Source organism: Filicampus tigris, chromosome 6, assembly GCF_054856515.1.
Source record: "Filicampus tigris isolate MCC_2025a chromosome 6, RoL_Ftig_1.0, whole genome shotgun sequence".
In the NCBI taxonomy this organism is placed as follows: Eukaryota; Metazoa; Chordata; class Actinopteri; order Syngnathiformes; family Syngnathidae; genus Filicampus; species Filicampus tigris.
In genome coordinates, this window is record NC_141222.1 from 8850129 (window position 1) to 8873232 (window position 23104).

Here is a 23104-nt window from a genome sequence, read left to right on the forward strand (position 1 = left end):
TATCTATTTTAAACCATGTTTATTGGTCATATACAAAATAAAGTAAACTGTTTATTGACAAACATACAGTATATACATCAATAAATTAAAAGAACATTAGACTGATGATGAAACAGTTAATTCCATAATTACCAGTACCTTGTCATCATCACTTAAGTATCTACAAAACAAAAAAAAAACAATAATTTAGTTGAAGATAAATACTTACAAAGACTGTCACATTTTCAGTATTTTCCCATAGAAAGAACAGTATAATAATTTATTACACCTCATACAGAAATAGTACAAAACACAGAATTTCTTATTACAGGGCCTTTTCTGAACAGGCTGCGTCATAGTCAGACAAACTCACTACTTCTCTATAACTTCAAATCGACCATTATTTACTTTCAGACACAAAAATATCCCAGCTTTAATGTATAAGGGCAAACTCTCATCAATGGGATGAAAAAGAAGAAAACTGCAAAAATATGTTGAAATGATTTGATGCCAGAGCAGGACCAGCAGAAGCAAAACAAACATTATTATTGATCGACACACCAAACAAACGATCAAAGGAATGTTTGGTTCGTTTACTCTCATTGATCAGCTTTGGAGGCGGGTGAAAGGGCTTTTAGTCTGGATGCGTGATTGACTACACAGGGAAATAACTGAGTGACTACACAACAATTGGCCCGGCAGAATGATAAAAGGATTTATCGATAAGCATCCTCGACACAATCAGATGAGGTTTTCAACTAAGGCCCGGTTATTTCAGTCTGTTGTGCATGAAAATTGTTCACTTTTATCATATTCGTCACAACTATTTCTTCTCCTGGGCCATAAAATATTTATGAATATGATTTAGGAGCGGCTGCTTGGGCTGGTGAGGAAACGTCTTTTCATTAGTAAGGTAAAATGTCTGCGCAGGAAGTAGTAAAACATGTCAAGCTCAAAAAAATGCGTTACGGAAACCCTGTTTGATAATGACTAAAGGTCACTGTTTTCAGCTAACTTAATGTTTGGATGAACTACATTCAAGACCAAACACACAGCTTCACACAGGAGGAAAACACAACTACAGGAAGTGCCGCCTTTAAAACTGAAATGGATAGAAAAATATTTGATTTTTCCTGTCTATGCACATTAATAAATACAATAATATGCTGGGGAGAAGCAAGGCAAGTCACAACACATAATCCAGATATAAACAAATAAACTGCAAAAACATTTGATACCCAGTCACATATTGCTAAACACTGTGAATATAAAGTCTTTAACCTTGCCACATCACACTGAACCTGAACAATTTGACACAAGCCACAATAGCAGTACAGCCCCTGTGTGACAGGAGTTCTACTTATGCCTTACACAGTTTGCATATTAAAAGACAACTAAACACCATCTTGACACCGTTACACTCACAACGTATGGTATTCATCCTGAAGGTTGAGACAGTGCGTTTGACATTGAGAATTTCAGCAAAACGTTTTCCTCCTTTTTTAAAAACAGAACCAAGTACACCATATCAAACACAACAGTCAAAAACACAATGAAGGCATTTAACAAGCGGCTCGAGACGGAGAGGAAACCACACAGTTACGAGGAAACAATATATTAAAAACAAACAAAAAAAGAACAAACTTGTAAAGCCTATGAAACATATATGTTTGCATTCTGGACACGATTTGCTTGCAAATGAATAGCATCATTTATTTAACTTTGTTATCTGACACATCATTCGCTGCATAAGTTTATAATTGTTTGATTCTAGACAATTAATCGATCTGTTAAATCAGGAACCCCTTCTTAGCATCAGCTGTTGATTCTTCTGCCTGTTGTGTGCACACGACTTACTAGCTTAGTGAACTTCAACTTTTTGAAAACGTCAAAAGTGGTTCAAGCCCACTAGTTGAAACAAGGCATTCTGATAAATATTGCGTTTGCGGAGTAAGAGTTAATCCACAAATTCTTAGCCATCTCGGGGCGGCCATTTTGTCATTTCTGTCAACTGAAAATGACGTCTCAACTGCTCAGGGCTCAGCTAACGACCAATCACGGCTGACCTATTTTTTTTAAGCTGAGCCATGATTGGTCGTTACCCGAGCCCTGAGCAGTTGTGATGACATTTTCAGTCCACAGAAGTGACAAAATAGCCGCACCCAGAGATGGCTAAAAAGGGTTGGACTTTGCTGCTTAACTCATATTCCACAAACGCAATATTCCGCAATATGCCATGTTTCAACGAGTGGGCCTGCTGGGAAAAATATTCTTGAAAAAAAAAAAGTGTTTGTTTTGATTTCCTCTTTAACAATGGTTTCAAACTTTCAGCAAAACAAATCAGGATCCAGCGTCATATTTGACATCTGCTTCGACAAAATCATCCATTCAAATTAGGTTTTCCAATTTTCCAAAGACCAAAAGTCTCAGTTTGATAGATGAGCCAAATGGCCAGGGATGCACATAACTGGTACGCGGGTACGCATGCGCAACAGAAATCACTGATGTGTACCGTCATTTGCGTGACGACTCGCATTTGCGTACCTGTACACCCTAGTGGTGTACTGCAACGAATCATCTTTGGCCCGTGATCGGTAATGATCAAGCATCACGGTTCAGGACGGGCACAATCTGCAGAATGGTTGGTGAAAAAAAACAGTGGGCGTTCACATTAAGGCAATGCTAGTCTGCATTCAGCAAAGGAAGTTGAAAAACCTCAAGATAACACATAAGTCGCATGTACGAGAGCGTTTTGCAAACATACTCAATGAACACACCGCTTCCGCAAAGGCTATCTTCAAAATAAATCTTACCAAAAAGTACATTGAGTCATTGATACCAATGCTTTATTGGACTCTTACTTTGAAATTTGCCCGCGTGGTGGCGCAACGGCTAACGTGACTTACATTTTCGATGTTTGGCAATTTTAAAGCTTGCCACCAAAACTAACGCAATGTCGTCCCGAAACATATTCATATTCAGTGTCTAATTTAGGACGTGAACAAACCGTTGGTTAATTACGCTGTCATTGTATGATACGCTCCAAGTCTCTGGCGTTAGTGGCTAGCAGTTGTTATCATTAGCTGGTAGTTCAACAGCTGTTCCTTGGCTTACAGTACTGCCTTAAATTGCACTTCAAGGTCTTTTTCATTATGAAAAATAAATAAAATAAAAATCTAACTTTGTCTTCATTTATTTTATAAAAACACTTTTGCTCAATAAATAATTCAATGAAAACATTCAGCTCAAAATGTCTGGCAGGATACCTTGGAATTTATACACCGTACCACTTACAAAATAATGTATTCTGCCTTATACTGTATTGCATTAAGTTGTGTTCTTATATCCAGAATGGCCATTTTAGACATTAGGAGTTGATTTTTTTATGGGCAAAAACGTTTTATAAAATAAATGAAGACAAAGTTCTATATAACGTATTTTTTTATTTTTCTGATAAAAAAAAAAAAACGATCCGATACGTGACTCAAAATCCGGGACCGATCCAACCGTGACTTATGTGATCTGTTGGACCACTAGTGAGTACCACAGACAATCTCCTGGTACTCATGTGAGTACCCCATGAAAAAAAATATGTGCACCCCTGCAAATAGCAACATTTATCATTCACTCTGTAAGACATCATGTACAATATCATGTTGTCACTCCCCTGACTTTTATCAAAGAAAGACATGAATAAAAATCAAACATAACATTAAATATAGGAACTTGAAGCACGTGACCCATGCACACCAGAATTGGCCACTGTCTGCACTAATGAGAGCACAACATAACAAGGCGGACATAGGGCTACAAAAAAAAAAAAGGGAGCATCATAAAAAGCATAAATGCAGATTATGGCCAGATGATCTAACATGTTCAGATGGTCCTGGGGCACACTTTGTAATGAGAGAACAAGCACGGTTACCAGCTGTGTCATCACTCGCCTTCAAATCGAACAAGGATCGAAGTTGTACCCATCAAATACGGTGAAAGTTATACAGTATAGTTTCCCCATCACATACACAGCACATCACACGCTAGTTCACGGCTACACACACGTGCCTAGTCACTAGAGAAAGAACAAAGCTATTCAGTAGGTAAGCCACTTTTGGTACAATTGCAAAATAGAGAGATACTGTATATCAAACTGATTTTGTTACCTTATTTGTCACAGGTCAATACAAACAATGCAAAGCTAATTGCCTTTATAAAATTTTGAGACACTACCATACATGAACAATGATTCATTAATTTATTTTAAAAAAAAAATCTTTTTTTATTATTTTTTTTAAAGAGAACACCACATAAGATTACTTTTATTGTAAAGCTTGTGTCAATGTATCCCTATGTATGTGAATCCACATTTAAGACAAAAAAGAGAGGAATAATCAGTTCAGTTTTGGTTAAACTACTCTGAGAAGGGGACGATGCCATTCAGTAAGCTTTATGTTGGGAGTTTCCTAAATAAAATAAAAAAAGTTGAAATTAGAGAAATAATTCAATAAAATCAATTTGTAGATACAGCACTTACAAGTGCAAAATCACATAAATGGGTCTTATTATCATCATTATTATTATTAGTGGTTACTACACCGCTCATAGAACAACGCAGCATTAATAATGTCATAGACATCCAGACTAGTCAGTTTACCCCATTGATCACAGGTACGGCCCATTTATTATAATCAACGCTTCTCTGAACATTTTAATTAGCAGACCAAGGCACTTGCCTTTCAGAATTTTCCCAAACGTATACACTACTTGTAGAGAATCATACAAAAGATGTGTCAAGATTTTTTTTTTCCCCAAACAATTCTCTGTAGTTTTTCCTTGGTTTCTAAGTCCTTCATCTGCTGGCTACCCGTGTAGTCATAGAAGCCAATTGGAACGGAAAAAAAACGGGAAGAGCAAATATGAGTGAGAAGTGAAGAGTCTGTAAAAAAAAGAAAGACAACTTGACCAAACCTAACAAATACCAAAACAATCACGAATTTCACAGAATTCCTGATACTGTATATAACAATTCACACACAGAGAATACATTTTGAACCTCATGTGAATGACGACACGGTACAAAACAGTAAAAATACAGGTAACACAATTGCCTTTCTTATATATATCCCGTCGTACTGATATGAAAAAGTTGCAGCTGGACGGGACTCATCTGCACTCGATGGATTTAGCGGGTCACATAAGATGGATGATCTATCAGACTATTCTGCCTCGAAATCCATCTGTTTGTTTAGCCATGGAATGGGAACATTTGGGTCCTCGCGACAACAACAGTTCATTGCAATGATCAACTTCGAATTGCCTGATCCTTTGTTAACAAGCGCTGACCAAATACTTTGCTTCCCTCTCGTCCTTCGCTGCGCTCGTGACCTGTGTCAAGTCAGTGCGGTGACACAGCTCGCGAAGGCGGTGAAGGAGGCGCGGCAAGCAGAGAAGCGGAAATTCTTCGACGCAGCTGAATTCCATCCCGACACACCTTTGTCAATCGAAACCTCCCTCAAGACCGCGCATCTGTTTTGGACTTGACTATGGTAATGACACTGGTCGCCGTTGCCGCCTTGCCGGGTATGAGTGGACCGATGACCGATGACGCTACCCCTCCTCCTCCCCCTCCGGCCCTGACTCCGACCCCCACGGTGGGGCTTCTTGCCACAGTCCTGGCAAAGGTCTGTAAGGCCTCGTACTTGGACCTGAGAGCGTCCAGCTCCAGGCGCATGGACGCATTCTCGTTGGCCAGTTTGTCCACTTCCTGTTGCAGCTGAGCCTTTTGCTTCTCCAGCTCTTCCTTCTGGGTAACTCTCTTCACCCGACAGCTGGCGGCGTAGCCTCGATTCTTCAGGGTGCGCCGCCGCTGCTTCAGTTGCAGGATCTCCTCCTTGGTGAGCCCCCGGAGATGCTGGTTAAGCTCCCGCACCGACATGGTCACCAGCTCGTCATCTGTCAAGCTGGTGCCATTCTCTCCTGGCTCTCGCTTCACCTACACAAAGTAAGGAGTCAAATCAAATACAACAACGCGAGTGGTATGCAGTGAACTCCCGACATATCGAGGCTCGTCTTTTGCGGCCTCGCTATCTTTTTAGGCTATCTTTTTTTTTTTTTTTACAGTTTACAGACTATTCTGAATTTAGAGTTGCGGGCCTTGAATGTGTAGCATGTTGTGCTACAACATGCCGGGCAGCGTTGAGCTCTACTGGATGTTAAGTAGATGCCATGCCATACGGTATGGTTTCCTTGAACATTTTGGTGTTTGAATAAACAATGCTTAATTCTCTTTTGTTTTAAATGCAAGTTTCACAGTAAATGTTATCTGGGAGTGACAATGAAACAGCTTGAAGACCAGCTTACTTGGACAACTGTGTCACTTTAAAAATGTAGCATTAACACCATTAAAAGGACAATGTGTAGAATTCAGTGCTATCTAGAGGTCAACTAATAGAATGCAATGACCCAGGATGGAAGCACGTGCATTTTGAAGCACACGCGCTACGGTGCCTCCGAGAGACCGCACGTCGCAAGCCTACCAACAGTTTCTGCAGCAGAAGTGCAAGCAAAATGTCATCACAAACGACTTGTAGTATTCCCTCAAGTCATGAAGTAAGTGCAATGCATTCTTTACACATGCAGTAGTCATGATGCTTAGGAACTGCGTTTGCTAAATTTGTGTCCTTCGAGTATCCGTAGCACAAAGACGGCGGCGAAACATGGCAGCCTCCTCTGGGGTGAAGGGTGTCTTTTGATAGGCTGACTGAGAATGGTGCACCTTCTTCCCTGTTACAATCAATGGATTGAATATAAAGAAACTAAAAAGTGCCTGTGGTTCTTGTTTGCAGGCATTTGTCAATTTGTCAGTACACTGCACTGCGCACAGTCATGTCCAGTTTCTGTTTACTTAATTGTCAAATTAAATGCTGCTTTGCTACTAAACTATGATGTGATATTATCTATGCAGCTAACACAGCTATTACCATGTTGCCTAAAAACTCAGCAATGGAAATGGCAGCCTAATCGGGGTTCACTTGATTCCAATTATACCGTGGTGAACCTGCCTGATGTGTACCGATTGGTGGATGCTTTCCCCTCACCTTTAAGGCTTTATTTCCTTTGTTTGTCGTCGTCATGCCACAGGAGCCTTGTTCTTCTGAACAGACCTGCACAAATGCAGAAAACAACATCACAGTTATCCACCCTTTTTATAAATAACAGCTTGATGAAAAGACCTTTATAATTTTCACAATTAATTTTTGTGGATCACTACCCACCACGTCAAGCACAGATAAACCAAATCCTATTGTGTCTATGGAGGACTGTTGTTTGAATATCTTAGACGTTGCGCATCAATATCAGGTTGTATGAGTGAAAGTGACACGCAATGAATTTCCCCGACTTCCTGTTTCATGATCGTTACAGTGATAGTGCCCACTGCTTTTGTCGAGTTGACGCGTTATTGGTTGGCTTCAGGCCAATCGCTAAGAAGTGAACTGAGAGAAGAGGAAGTGATAGAATTTGTGGGAAGGACTCCAGGGGAAAGTCAACTGTTTCAGCCCATACACTTTCATACAAATCCGTACACACACCTAAGCCAAGCTCGCAGCGGCACACGAGAAAGCAGAACTACACTCGACATGAATACAAATGTCTAACGGCAGAAACAAAAACATGATGCATGTGTACGGTTTACATGGAGTTGGTCAAACGTGGAACCGAAAGACAAAAGGCTGGAGATGAAGAAGTCAACACAGGAGTGCAAAACATGACATCAGTGCTCCGAGTGCACATCTCCACAAGGGGATGCTTTGTCTTCGGGTGTGCTAGTGTGTCTCTCATCTCTCAGACCTCTGTGTGTGCGTGTGTGTGTGTGTGTGGGTGTGTGTGTGTGTGTGTGTGTGTGTGTTCATTAAAGGGTGTCTCTTGTTGCTGCTCTGACCTAAGCGATCATCATGAGACCAGTCACGATGACTCAGCAGATTCCTGGCCTCACTCTCTCTCCTCCCCTCTGCTCTCTCCTCCCCTGCCGCGTAAATTTCGACTCGCTTCTGTCACTTTCTATCGGGCCGCCTTTTACACACAATACAGGACACGCATCACTACCAAACATATGGGACTGCCGTAACTAGAGCTGCAGGTTGAGGAACGCTTAGAAAAAAAAAAAACAGCTTTTTCAAACATCTTTAGGTGTCCTGAAAAGCGCTATCAGTGTCATTTATTATTTTTACAATTCATATCATATATCGGCATAAGTTTGGCCTGGCAACACTGAGCAGTCAACCTCCCCCGCAGCGCACCTCTGTGGGTCTGTGTGTCGTTAAAAATAGCAGTAGATCCGAGAAATTATACATTATAAGCGCATACGCTATATAGCCAGCGCACATTAAAGACAGAAACCACAACTGTGCTGCCGCTGCCACTATTACTTTACGCCCATCATAGTTTCAACTGCTCTTTCCAATACATCCACTAACCACCAACATTATGACCACTTATAGAAAGATTCTAACATTCTCGGTGACCTCATTTAACGACGCGAAAGAGTCAAAACATTCAACACGGCAGCAAAATACAACACTAAAGAAATATAATATCTCTCTATGACCGTCAATCAAAACTGAGAATTATTGTGTTTGTAAAGGCAGATTTTTTTTTTTTTTTAATATATATATACTGGTAGCTCTCTTGAATTGTGCATGCAGTGTGCTGGGATGCATTGTACGCTCCCACAGCTGGAGGTGCATCATCATCACACAATAGATGGATCAAAGACATGAAGACTAAGGGTGCCTTTGGGGGTGGGGGTAGAGAGATGGTGGGGGAAGTGAAAACAGAGAGGCAAAAAAAAAAGAGGCGTTTTTACTGCCAGGCACAGGTTTATTTCCCCCGTGCCCAACCCCCAACCTCCATAACCCCCCATTTACATACAAACAAAAAGCATGCCAACACATTCCCCTGCCGCCATGCTAGGGGGGCACAATAATATCCACATGTTCCACTGCTAGTACCCAAACGTGCAAATGCGGTCAAATTTCAAGTTAAACACAACGCAAGCAATGTCAAGGAAACAGTCAAGCTGACTGTCCAGATTTCGTCATGACATCAGTGCCTTAGAATGAGACATAAAATTATAAGAGCTACATAAAAATCAACGTAATGAAGCTATTAGCACTGGAAGGTCCCAATCAACACAGCAATGAGGACCACACTGTACCGCACCATATTTCCTCGTGTGTGTGTGTGTGTGTAAAATAGGCCTTTATGGCACAAATACATTTATACAATAATATTGCATATCTTTAATTACAAAATATTATTTATCAAAGTATAACACATATAGGGAAAACATTGCTTTTCATTTTATGGACATGTTTATCTCACAGGGAAAGAATACGCTCCAACTTTTTGTCTAACCACAGCCTAACTTTTCGTACCAACACCAGCTTTACAGATACCATCTCTGGTCTGTAGGTGGCCTATGTTGTAAATATGTCTGCCGTGGCACATGGTGATATCAGATGTCATATTAACGGTAATTCTAGTGTGGCACACCCAGTGCTAAACTGGGGCATGATGTCAAGTAAGATACTGTATTTGAGCAAATATAGAACGTCTTACCCCCACAAAGGTTTGCTTTCATTGCCGTGTTGTTACTTGGTTGGTTAGCAACATTACTTAAATCAATTAAATCAAACTAGAAAAAAGACCTTTTTACCCGCCAAGGAATGCATAAACCTGACTGACAGAAATGGTGGATATATTTGATTGTAAATGATTCTGCACAATATAATAATAAATAATACATAACACATAGAAAATGTGTAATTTGCACATGTGACATCGCTGACAATATGATGTTTGTTTTAGGTCACAGCGCAGTGCATCTAAGATAAGATAAGCAGTTGCCTGACAGAAGATATCAGTGCAACATATCTGTAAGTGAATGTGTGTTCATACGCATCCATCCATCCATCCATTATCCGAGACACTTATCCTCACGCACTCAACTACATTATTCATTAAGTGTATCGTAGTAACTTCTATCATGTTTATGTGGGTGCTGATATATGGTCTGTATTTTATTTTTTCACACTCAGCCGAGGTTTCGGTAACTATAAAAGATAACATTCAGGGCCCTATTTTCGTGGCGAGCAAACGTCTAGCGCAAAGTGCGGTATGACTATGCACATGGGTGGAGTTTTCTTTCCTTTGGTATTTTCGTAGACACGCAAAGTTAGAAACAGGCGTTTGCGCCGTTGTGGGAGTCAACAAAGCTGACTTGCTTCCCCGCCAATGGTAGCAGGTCCATGCTGTTGTCATATTTATGAATGAAATGCAGTGACATCCCCTACACATGGAGCGGAGCTCAGAATCTGTCTGCTTGCATCTCGATCAAATCCACCAAAATTGCATTACAGCACCTGCGCCACAACTTAGACCTGCTTTCAGCCAGCAAATTGACGGGTGCGCCAGGGTTGTGTAAAAGAAAACGCCCTGAAAACCCAGCATGGCACAACGTGGTCTGGCAAATTCCTAAACATGCTAAAGGAGGCTTGCACCTGCAGGAGGACCAAGATAGACCAGTTTTTATGCCCAAGCGCAAGTTCAGTGTCTACAAAAATAGAGCCCTATGGGCAGAAATGAAAATAAAAGATACATAGGTATCAATTATATCCATTTTATGTGGGTGTTTAAAAAGGTTTAGAAGGTGGACATGATGTTCTATCGACACTAAGGAAACAAACACTCTGAAGTGAAGATACATCACTCAGCATTTAGTTTATCCATGTTGGGGGAACAATTGCGAGTAAGTGCTGCACACAAGAAAGAAGCTCATTTTTCATAGCCCAAAAAAAAAAGGTGCCCTGCTGCACAAAACTGTCTTGGACAGCACAGGTCATGTGTAAGTCACCCAGGTTAGGGATCATCTGCTGAGCAAAGGTATCGCCATTCATCTTGGTCTTGCCACTAGCGTCCTTCCCAAAGTGCACGCGGGGTGGTCGGGGGTGCTGTGGTCAATGCCGCGACCACTCTTGCTACAACAGACAGCTTTTCTGCTGTGCTAGGCTGTATTTTTATGTAGCCACAGAAAGAACGCTGACGACTCAAGAGCGGAGCTGCTTATGGTTACCGCTGAAAGACAGCACACACAAACACAAACACAAACATACACGCAGACGCGCACACAGGCAAACAGATGACATGCAGCGGAGACGGGTAAAACACAAGCTGAGATAAGACGGTGAGGAGAAAAGGTAAGAGAGGAGGTGATGCTGGAGGAGCTTGGAAGGAGGACGGAAAGAATGCTGACGTCTCCAGAGCTGATTAGGGCTACAGCGGAGACATCACACCCACAGCTGAGGAAAAATGCTGAGTATGGAGAGAGGACGGGCTGGGGGGTGCAAATGACAAGGGAGACAGAAAAGAACTTGAGCGGGGGGGGGGGGCATAGGTAGGGATGGAGGGACGGGACGGCAAGGGAGGAGAGGAGGAGGCAGAGGGGGTGGGAGGGGAGGGTGTTTGGGTGAAAATGCATCCTCAACACATTTGTAAGAGCTTAGCTGTTGGGCACGGAGGTGGGTGGAGGGAGGATAGAGAGAGCACCAGTGGGGGGGTGGGGGGGGGGGGGTGGGGTTGCAGCGGTGGGGGATTGGGGTCGGGGAGAAAAGAACTGAGCTCAGCAACGACCACGGCTAAAACCTCCAATTAGAAAAGTTCTGAAGCTGATCCAGTGCAACGAAACTACTGCTGCATCTTGACGCACACACACGCACACACACAAACACATAATCCTGGACCAGGTGAAAGAGTGACAATGCTCAACACACAGCCAAAGAGTAAACACTTTGCATGCACTGCTGACTGAAGCCACTGTGCGTCTTTGTAAATATGTGCTTGTGTGTGTATCTGTGTGTGCGCGTGCGCATATCTTCCTCAGACTGCACCCTAATTAATCTTGTTTGAGAAAAACCTTTTGCGCCAGGCCAATAACATCACAGAGAGGAATTTCTTAGAAAGCGACTCCCAGCTGGTGTTGTGCTCCGACCCCCCCCCCCCCCCCCCACCTGCTAAACACACACACTAAAATAAACCCGGGGGCTTGTGCGCATTGATGTACGCAACACAAACAAGTCAACACAGAGAGAATGATTAACAATACAGTAGCTTGTTCGAGTGATGCAGCGGCAAGTTTATATTTAGTGAGTAATCCTCGCATAACAGAGAGTTTAACTGTGCCTTCGAGTGACCCAGCAATCACCCAAAACGGGGACAACAGTGAGTGGAGTAGGACACGGATGACAAAAGGCAAATGTAAGGCAAGTCAGTTTATTTATATAGCCCTTAATCACAGTGGAGAATTACAACTTCTACAGCTCACCTTGCCTATGTAAATAGGGGAGCAAAACCTGTGCTCAATGATCTACAGTATGCGGGATGTGAGCGTTGGTGAATAATTAACGTTGAGCTCTGCAGGGAGGCTAATTGAGATTTAGGAATCAGATCAGTGATAATGGCAACCTGTGAGAGTGGGAGTGGCCTCGCAGCAGAGATCATAGAGACAGCGAGGAGGTGAATACAAGGGAGGACACTTTCCGTGCATGTGTGTTTGAATGTGAAGGGGGGGGGGAGGGGTGCAAAAGAGAGCCGGAAGTTATTAAATGGGAAGTTTGCAGAGCGTGAAATAGTGTGAGGAAATGGAGAGAGAAGCAGAAGACACGGAGAACATATTGGGACAAAGAAGACAGAGTAAAACTCTTGTCCCATAAATGGCAAAAAACATCCACCATCCACAATAGTAACTATACGGTCACGTCGACATTAAGTGGCTAACAGAGACACCCCAATCAACACTATATTCATAAAAAAAAAAGTTCAATAACAGTGTCAATCAAAATCCTTCAGCAATCCATTTTCTAAAGCGTTTCTCCTCAGCCTCCACCCTGAGCTGTGTCCAAGGGTCATCAAGGGCAAGGGACGTGCTTACAGAAGCTGGCTCGAGATAGGTGGAATATTACTTATCAAGCAGGGGAAAAGCCTGAATTGGAGAAGTTCTGACTAGATATAGCAAGACTAGTGTCTGTATGTTGGGATTCACACCGGTGGACCGGAGGGTATCCTCCCTCCACCTTTAAGTGGGGAGAAGGGTCCTGACTGTTGTTTCATTGGTGAACACCCAATGAGGGATGTGACCAAGCTTAAGGTGGAGCCCTATTGGCCCTTTTTGGCCTTTGGCTCAGGAGACTGGTGATGGGTACTGGCAGCCAAGCAGAATGAAGCTTTGTTGGTTGCTGAGGCAGAAATGGGTGTGGGCGGAGTTTGGTCAGAAAAATCAACTCGCACCATCTCAAATTTTACGGGCAAAATGGGACCATTTAACGGCAGTCTACAGACCGGAACAAGAGGTAGAACTGCCTTGCGCTCTAGCCACACGCTAAGTTTGTAAGCAAACACAGTGCAGCTCAGCTTCTGAAGAGCTGAAGTCATGGCTACTTGTTGTACAATTGCAACATCAAGCAGCTTTTATATAGACTCTCCAGAGCTCGTTAAATGGAGCCAGGATTAAAGTTTTTACAATGTTGCACTTGCCTGTATTGTTCCTTTCCTAACTATTCAGGTTGAACTCGACCAAATATATTTGTTTCATTTTAGATATTGTTTTAAAATATTTCTGTTTAATTTGCATTTTTGTCCTTTACTATGCCGAATGTGAGCCGAACCGTGACCTTTAAACCAAGCTATGTACTGAACTGTGATCTTTGGCATAGCATCGCACTTCTGGCGATAATGCACTTATTTGGTTTTACTGTTACGGCGGGCCAAACGAGCTTGATTTTGGACTCTGGGAGGAAGACGGGACAGTACGTACTAACCACTAGATCACCGAGCTGCCCCCCAGTCAAAGTTACAAGTGAGTATTATGCCTCCGACAAGCATGAAGAGCAAGTTTATATTTTCATTAGCATTGTGCTAACTGCATCCATGCTTCAGCAAATTTCATCCAACGCTTTGTGACAACGATGCAACTTTCCTGGTATTTTGTGGCTCAATTCGGTCGTTCTTGTCGCATGTGCAAGGTGCCATATATCATTAATGACTGGCATGAGGAACAATTACATTGACTACACAGTACATGCCTCAATTTGGCTCTGATTTATGTGTTCAAGCTGTCAAGCATGGTACAGACTGCCTAATGTGAGTGACCTTAGTTTGTTATTAAATTAGATAGTAAGCTAATTAGTTGAATAGTGCGTGCGTAGGATTACGTAAATTCTACATAAGCTGCATCCATTCGTGTTCTATGCCCCTTGTCCTCATTAGGGTCACCAGTGAGCTGGAGCTTAACCAAGCTTTGATTGACTTTGAGCGAGAAGCAGGGCTCGCCCTGGACTCCTTTCCAGTCACAATTAAATTCATTGCGGTGTGTGCCAAATGTTTTATGATGGGCATTACGGCCACCTACAGGACTAGAGGGGAACAGTATCGCCTGACACCTCAAGCGTAAACGCCGGGACACATTCGGATTGTCTGGCCTTGTTGGAGGTCTGTACTTTACTAGCCGGCAAATGTACAGAAATCTAGGAATAATCACGTTCTCGAGAGTTTAAATTGGGTTACCTGTGAGTGCAAGATGGTTAAGTGTGCATGAGCCAGTGATTGTGCAAAGTGAGTTATTAAAAGTGAGGGAAAAAAGTCCTGGCGTCAACACGTTTTTCCCATTGCAGGTAGTAAGTCGGAGTGTGATGACTATTTTCCCAACACAAGCAAAAAAAATGCATCGTCAGACTGTTGAGCCCTGGCTCTGCTTTTTTTTTGTTTTTTTTTAAGAGAAAAACATCCTTGGTCCAACTGGTTTTCATTTGGCGTGTATAGTCAGAGGGCCACAAGGAAAACATTATTGACAAGTAAAACCATGTAAAGTGCCACTCTTTCACGATTATGTCCATCCAAATGAAAACAATTCACTTCAACAATGCAGTAACATGTATTTCTGAGAGCATCACCAGATATCTTATAGTAGCATTTAGCAATATTGACAAAAAAGTAGTGAGACATACCATTTATTGTCACTCTTTTATTAAGTTAAAACAGCCTACTCAGATTGCATTCGTAGTGTAAGCCTACGCACGCACTCATATGTGCGATCATGACATGTTATTATTACCTTGCTGTACTACAGTGCTCCCAGGAGAGATGCAAAGTGCATCTGTCACTCCGTGCTCTCTGCTGACAAGTGTGCACACAGTTCTGAAGTAGAGCACATGCTCATCTCAGAAAGCGTACATCTTGTAGCTGGTGTAGTTAGTCCACTTGAGCTGTGAGGTTTCATGGTCACCAGAAGGCCGCATTTCTGGCCCACAGCTAGTGAAGTGCTTTGCATGTCGCCATGAATTAAAACTGGAATTTTGGGGGGGGAAACTATCCACGTATCCATCCTTCTAGTGGAGCCTATCCCAGCTCACGGGCAACAGGCAGGGACACTCTGGACTGGTTTCCAGTCAATTGCAGGGCACATATAGACCATTATACCACTGTGCTGCTGCACTCAACCCAATTACTGTGCTATAATATTAAATACTTCACTTGAGTCATTTCAATTATTACGCTTATTAAGTTGTGTGTGTGTGTGTCTCCCATTATGTCCAATTTCATAATAATTGTAAAGACGATCCAAGCATAAAATGGTACAAGATGACGCTTTTTTGTTGCTCCTAAAATGACAAGTTTTAACATTCTCAATGTTTTCAGATTTCTTTTTTTTTTTTTTTACAACCATTCAGACTCACTTTCAAATCGATAGACAATTTTGGTGACCCTAACATTGGATGTTTTGGAAGAGTGAGAGAAAGCTGCAGTACCCAGAGAAAACTCTGGCAAGCACGGGGAGAACTCCCCATCGGAAGGCTGAAGCCGGAATCTCAGAACTCTGAGGCAGATGCTAACCACTCATTCAACTAGTTAACTGAACTGCATGAAACGAGGTTACGATCGCTGAGGGTGTCGGTTGATTGGTTAGTGGTTAACTATGGGTAGGGTTACTGTATGTATTATTAGAGGCGGACCGTGTTCATTCGAACAAATATTAGAGCATAAATAATTAAAATTGACAATTTTGACAGGGACCACTTGGCAAAACGTAGATAACATGGGGTGAGAAAATTGACACAAGGCAGAGATATCAAATGCTGTTACATTTAAAGAGGAAGTCAATGCAAACATTTTTTTTCAAGAATATGTTCGTTCTATGCAAGCCCACTAGTTGAAACAGGGCATTCTGATAAATGTTGTGTTTGTGGAATAAGTGTTAATCCACTCGTTTTTAGCCATCTCTGGGGGCGGCCATTTTGTCTTGTGTCGACTGAAAATGACATCACAACTGCTCACAACGACCAATCATGGCTCAGATTCAGAAAACAGGTCAGCCCGTGATTGGTCGTTGTGAGCAGTTGTGATGTCATTTTCAGTCGACACAAGACAAAGAAAAAGTGGAAAAAATTGCTCTTTATTTTCGCAGACTAAAATTGGACTAAAACCAAAACACAATCAGATGACGAAATTATGACTAAAACCTTCATTAATTCAAGAGACTATAACTAAAACTAAACTGAAATATCTTGTCAAAATGAACACTGCTTGAGACCCAGTCACAAAACGTCCGGTGCACAGCTTAGCGTACTGCCGCTAACTTAACAAGCATCTCATCGTGACGGGCACGTGAAGGAACATCACACAAAACTCAATACTGTGCTGGAAACGGACTATGGCCAATTCAACACTTTTTCTTCAGCCGTCTGACTGCTACACGTGCCCCAGTGCACATGCGCTAACTACGTGGCAAACTTTCATTCTCATGTCTTAAAGCATAAATGATTTTGTGGCATTTTCTACACAATTAATAGGTGGTCTTCACAACGGCCATTAAAAAGTGTCATTCCCACAATGCTTTGCTGCAGTTAAAATTAAGACTTGTGACAGTGTATTCATTGATACCGTATATGTGTTATTTTGTAAAAGGAGGGCATAATATAGTTACAAGGGGGTTATTTCTAGTTATGTACTAAATTATTGCTATTTTTGGTATTAAATAATTATGACTTCTGCTGACACCCTAACACAGCCAGTCACTCGGTGCTATATATATTTTAATGGCCACTTTTTAAATTCATGATAATATTCTTACACTTTCGTTGTCTGTCTAGTTAACAGTCGGCAGAGAGTTAACGCATTCTTTCGCAACCTATTCCTAGTAGTGGTCATATCGTACACTTCTTTCCCTTTTTTTTCCCCCTCGGACCAACCGACCACGGCCCACCGAGGGAAACCACGCCTCCCCGTTGACTAGCCCACCCCTGGCACTCACAATTAAACAGGACAATTTAAGAAAGTGCTTTGTTGCAAGCTTACATCTGTTTTCAACAAACCGCTGTTGGTAAACGGAAGCGATGATGAGATGCTTCATGTGATGCGCACGCTTATCTTTTCTTCGCTCTCTGAACTTGACACAATGTGTGCACGTTTCCAAATCAGTACGCTTCATGAATTCCAACCACAATTCCGGTATCATCACACTGCAGTCAGAAATGCGCAAGATGATGCAACTGGTGGAAAACCGCTCACACAGATGCTCTTGTGACCAACACCTTGCATCTCAAGCGCTACACGCCACTCCCAATATTTCAACGTGGCATGAAAAGCAAACTCGCTAATGTGGTTTTGAGCACTTCTTTGTGCGAACAAGGTGTCTCCTCTTCAAAGAGATCCAAAGTGAATGCTGCAGCCCCTGGGAGGAAAACATAAGTGGTGCAAGACATGAGCACAGGTCGTAGTGTGATTACTGATAAGTGATAAATACGAGCTGCTTTGTACTATCGGTGCTTGAATTCACCGCAATCATTTCACCACTGGAGGGTGAAATCAGTAAAACAAGTGTCTTAACTCAACTAAACCAGCTTTCCGTTTTAAAAATTATGTTGGATATGTCTTAATTTCACATTTTTTTTTGTGTCCTCTGGGAGGTGAACACCTTTTGACACTTTGGAGTTTGAGCTAATTTAACGCACACAGGAAGCAAAAGCAACATACACTGATACAAAAAAAAAACTGTGGAGCATAGAGATGATTATGCACCAGATCTGCTTACACCATATTTCATCATTACCACAGAGGGGAGAAAAAAAAAAAAAGCTCAACTATTGATCTGCCCAACTGCTTCCCCCCTCACATACTCCCTGTGCTTCTTCTGTCTTTTATTCGTCTTTTTTTTACTTCCACTTCACTCTCAGTAGACTTTTCTGAAATGTGTAGTAGCAAAATAAGCAAACAAAGACCCTCAACACACACCACCATTAAAATTGACAAAAACACTCATCGAAGGTGAACACGACATTATGAAAAATCCATTATGATGGCTCTTCGATATACTCAATTCACTTCCTTCGTGCCATTCCTTCTTTGGTGAAATACAGGAGAGAGGGTGGATAAAAACTAGGGGAAAAAAACATTGTTCCCCCTCCATATGAGCAATCTAGAGCCCCGAAAAAAACTGGTAGTCAAGATCAGTAATGTTTTTGTGAAAGTAAGGAACGTAAAGGGAGGTCAAATGTTAGCGAGTATTTCCATGACTGAAGAGTTGCATTCATTTCTATATTTGTCCTGGTTCATTCCTAGCGCACACAGCTTGGTTTCCATCTAACGTCTACTACATCGTCCACTATTTTTCGGTGAGAGAATCCTCTTTAATCTATAGTTCCTTTTATACACTATTAAATTGAAATCCACTCGTTTGCTTTATTTCAGCAGGGCAGACATTATGTACTTGTACAATGTGTACGTTGCAAAATTCAATTGGATGGGCAAAAGTGCAGCTGGTGGGAACATTGGTTGCCGTATGGTTGATTTCCATTCATGTTTGAGCCAAAAATGCAATGAATTTGTTAGAATAATAAAAATAAAATCTCGGGACCATCTGAAAGTTACAATGACGTGTATTATTAACTTTCAAATCAATCGGTGCACCAGATACAAACCTGCTCTGGCCTTGCCTCAAGAGGCAGCAAAAGTGGAAGCACAATTTCTGGGGGCGCGATCACACAAAAACCGAGCTCGAGGGTCTCACGTGACGTGAGATTTGTAACTCATAGTAGGGCATCAGCCCAGCAGATGCGTGTTTTGCTTTTTCAGATTGTGTGTGTGTAGGTGTTTGTAACAAAAGCACCATGGAAGGGTGCCAAAAACTGCAAAGGGAAAGTATGGTGATGACCACGGAACCGGAAATTGAACTGAAAGTGGTACGTGGGGGTCCTTAGTTTACTTTATTAAACTTTTTCAAAAAGTGATTTTATTTTGTTTATACCTATGCGATTTTTTTGTAGCATTTACTCCTCTTCTTGTGATACAAAATATCTTTTGCACATTGCTGTGGCAGTTTTTTTTCAAACACCAAAAATAATAAAGCAGATGTCACTTTTAAAGTCAATAAACAGTGTCCTAGTAGGCCTAAATGACATGATTAGTATCCTACTTAATGCTTCATCACGGCTGCGATAACTTTATAGTAGGCCTATGAATGATCAATAATCAATTTAATTTGAAGAAACAGAGGGCCCCAAAATTCAAATTTTGCTTCGGGCCCCAAAATTCAAATTTTGCTTCGGGCCCCACGGCCAGCCGCCTCTGCTCGGTGTGTGCCGGTAAATGTCTCTTACGGGCTCGATCTTTGTATCTAGGCGCATTTCCTGCTTACTCTGTTCACCCTCTCTCACACACCCGCTCACTCACACACATATACACGCATGCACGTACACAGGACAAGTCAAAGAAACTCGCTGTGGTAAGTAACAAGTGAAAACGCCATCTGTCAAGCGAGGGAGCATTTGCTTCGCCTCAGCATTTTCAGGGGAATGCCTTGAAGACAAAAAGGTCCTTGTTCTCAATCTCTCCGCAAATCCCATCTCTCATTCTTCCTTCATCCCCCCCCCCCCCTTGCTCCACGCGCCTTTGCCGCCGCTTCGCCACCATCAGCAAAGTTGCACACATAAGCATTGGTCAGCGTTCAATTACTGTGAACACCAGGGAAGGATGGGGAAAGTACTTGACAGAGAAATGCACTTCAAGCACTGATTAAATACTGATACCAAGTATAAAAAGCTTAGCCCCTAGGTTGTGTGTGTGTGCCTGTGCGTTGAGTGCGTATGAGAGAGGGGGGGGGGGGTGAGAGAGGGGGGTGGCCGGGTGCTTTTCTATCCAATAGTGATACAACTATTTCATCATTATGACCCTCTATTACAGTACTTGCCAACTTGCTTACTACATACTTTTGATACACTCTGCAGAGTGCTGAGTCTGACTAAAGCTGCTGATTTGGAATCATTAGGGGGTGAAGTTTCAGTTTTCTTGGGTCCACAGAGCTTCGCTATTACTCTTGAGTTGCAATGCGCACAGGTTGCAACCAGTCAGCAGGTAATGTAATAAGAAGTCAATGAGGAGGAGCCACTCACTTGCAACACCCAAGAGATAATTGCTTTATATGTCCAATTGTTTCATTATGAATTTAGATACAGTATATAAGCAGGCCGTTAGCCATCCATCCATTTGCTAGACTGGTTATCCTTTTCAGGGTCATGGGGAGCTGATGCAAGCTGCATTTGAGAGAAAGGCAGGCTACAACCTGGACCGGGAATTGAATCCAACTGACGGTATACCGAAGTCAGGAGAGGGTACCACTGCCCCACCATTAATGTGATCTTCTGTGTGATCTCACAGATTTACGTGTGGGCATAACCGATTTCACTTAATTCAGTGGTTGGCACACATTTTACACCAAGCACAACCTAAAAAAAAATACTTATCTCCCCCAAGTACTGCCACCATGACCGACGTAAAAAAGTCAGAGGCATAGTTGGCCCAAAGGTTCATCAAAAACAAGGCAAGTTTTATTCCTAAAAAGTATTACATATTATTGCCAGGCACTGAAACATTATGCACAGCTTGAGTATTAACACTGCACTTAACGACAGGAAAACAAAAGCTGCACTAAAATAATGACTAACTTGAAATCTATTGCACTTAACAGTGAAATAACAATGCTACCTATTATTATTATTACAAAGGCAGCGGTGCCTGGCCGTTCAACCATCCACTTCATGGGTCGAACCATTCAGGTATATCGCTCAGGTCATTGATAGGCCCATTGCAATAGAGCACAATAGATACACTGCAAGCCTTCCAGCTTGCATCAAGTATGTATGCTATCTACAAAATTCTATCTAAATACATGTTGACAAACAAACATCTTAAAGATTGAATGCAAATGTATGTTACTTCAAAGTTAAATATATTACTGAACGTTATTCGTCAAGTGAAATGTGTGTGATTTTTACCAATGCAATTTGTGTCATTTGTACATTAAATTGCATACTCTATTTTAAAATATTTACAGTAAAACACTGTGTATCCTAGGTCATCTATCTATGCAGGTGATGGATAGTCACAGGTAGAGACGCTTTTCCGCTCCCACCTCACATCATGATTGCTGGGTAGAGCCAGAGATTTTGCGAATGTAAAATATGCACCTTGTCTGAAGAAAGGTTAGCAGACAAACTGAGGCTGAAGTCACTCGTAATTCCGAATGTCAAGCGTTACCGTCCTCATGGCGATGGGCGGGCGCACTTGTTTGCAAGGCCCCCCAATAGAAAGCGAGCGCTTTTCCCTCGCTTACTAGACCTTTGTCCGCCCGCCGCCCGCCTCCCGCCGGTGCCATGTTGCCATGGCTCCCTCGTGCCTCCCCGTTAACGTTCACAAATAACACCGACGTGACGACTCGGCGTCAGAAACACAACCGAACCGCAGCCGTCTAAACGAGACTCGACGAGGCGAGGTGTCGCCGCCGCGTTTCGTTCAACATTCCTCCGGGTGGGAGGAAAGGCCCGTCGGAGGGCAACAAAGCAAATGTCAAAACAACACACGCTCACAGCTCCATCTCGACGGCGCTCCCAAGCTAGCCGCTGACAGACGGCGCTCGTTTCCGCCACCAATTGAATTCAAAGTGTCAATCTGAGCAGGGCGAGACAACGACACATCGACAGCAAAACAACACCAACCAAAACAACTGAGCGTGTGCGACTGTGCGCGTCGTGTACCTGCGAACGAGCGCTGGCCATGGAGCCGCTTTCAGCACCTCCGCGCGGGGACAGTCGGCGAGGAAGGCGAGGCGAGTTCCTCGCTCGCCGTCTTCCGACTTGTTACTTAGCACATTTGCCGACTTTGCCGCTTTTCGGCTGCTACACACGCCTAATGGCGAGCAGACAGTCGACACCTCCACCGACCTTTGCTGTCAACGTGCCCTAGCTCGCCCTTCTCATTCCGACACATGGCCCCTTCTTCTTTACAAGGTTGCCCGTCACATCGTGCACATCGTGCTCCCCCTTTGTCCGGATTGTGGAATCACCGCTCAGACCCGCTCGCTCGATCCCGACTAGACGACGAGCGGCCGGCTGGCCGGCCGGGTCGTGATGATTCAGCGCTTCTACGGGGGCGGGGTGGCGTTTAAAACAACAGTTCGACGCCGTGCGCACTCAGCGAAACAACGCCACTTTCATTCAGCACTTTGTGGAGATTTCAAGTTGGCATTTGGACTGCTGACTCACCAGAAGTGGAAACCGGACCGGCGCCGTCCGTCCGCCCCCGACCTTCGATGGCCGGCGTTGGCCGACGGTTGGAGGTGCTCAAGTGGTTGCGGAGCGAGAAGGAAGGAGCAAGGTCTGGCCCCTCTCCTTCGCTTGACGCCTTGTGGCACCGTCTGTGTGCTGGATCCACTCCTACCTCGCTTGTTTCGGTCTGGGCACAGGCGAGAGACGTCAAGTGATGTTTGGATCACATGGTTTCATTCATGAAGGCGCTACGTAACCCGCATTTAAAGAGACACGGCCCACTACTACTACCAACAACAACAACACTCGAGTCACAAGTGGAGGATTAAGTGGAGGATTTCGTTTCTGGATATTCGGTTACCAAGACAGAAGGCTGCCTATCATCTTACGTTTTTTTTTTCAAACCCCGTAAACTCGAATAAAAAAAGTTCCAAATTCAGTCATGAAAAGTATCCTAACAAACAGTCAGTTACTTTGTTATT

At 42.9% G+C, this 23104-nt stretch overlaps 1 protein-coding gene across 4 annotated transcripts; it reads right to left on the reverse strand.

The window, feature by feature from the left end:
- Positions 1-2: 2 nt before the first annotated feature.
- Positions 3-22883, reverse strand: mafgb (MAF bZIP transcription factor Gb). Of its 4 annotated transcripts, none has more exons than XM_086034212.1 (3): positions 22620-22883; positions 7074-7139; positions 3-5968 (listed from the first exon to the last, which is right to left on the reverse strand). In XM_086034212.1, the coding sequence occupies exons 2-3, from the start codon at positions 7107-7109 to the stop codon at positions 5489-5491; spliced, it is 516 nt and encodes a 171-aa protein (XP_085890338.1). In that variant the 5' UTR covers positions 7110-7139; positions 22620-22883; the 3' UTR covers positions 3-5488. The 4 variants fall into 4 exon arrangements, with proteins under 4 accessions (XP_085890338.1, XP_085890337.1, XP_085890341.1 ...); XM_086034211.1 differs by lacking the exon at positions 22620-22883 and adding an exon at positions 22113-22509; XM_086034215.1 differs by lacking the exon at positions 22620-22883 and adding an exon at positions 21945-22050.
- Between the last annotated feature and the right edge of the window lie 221 nt (positions 22884-23104).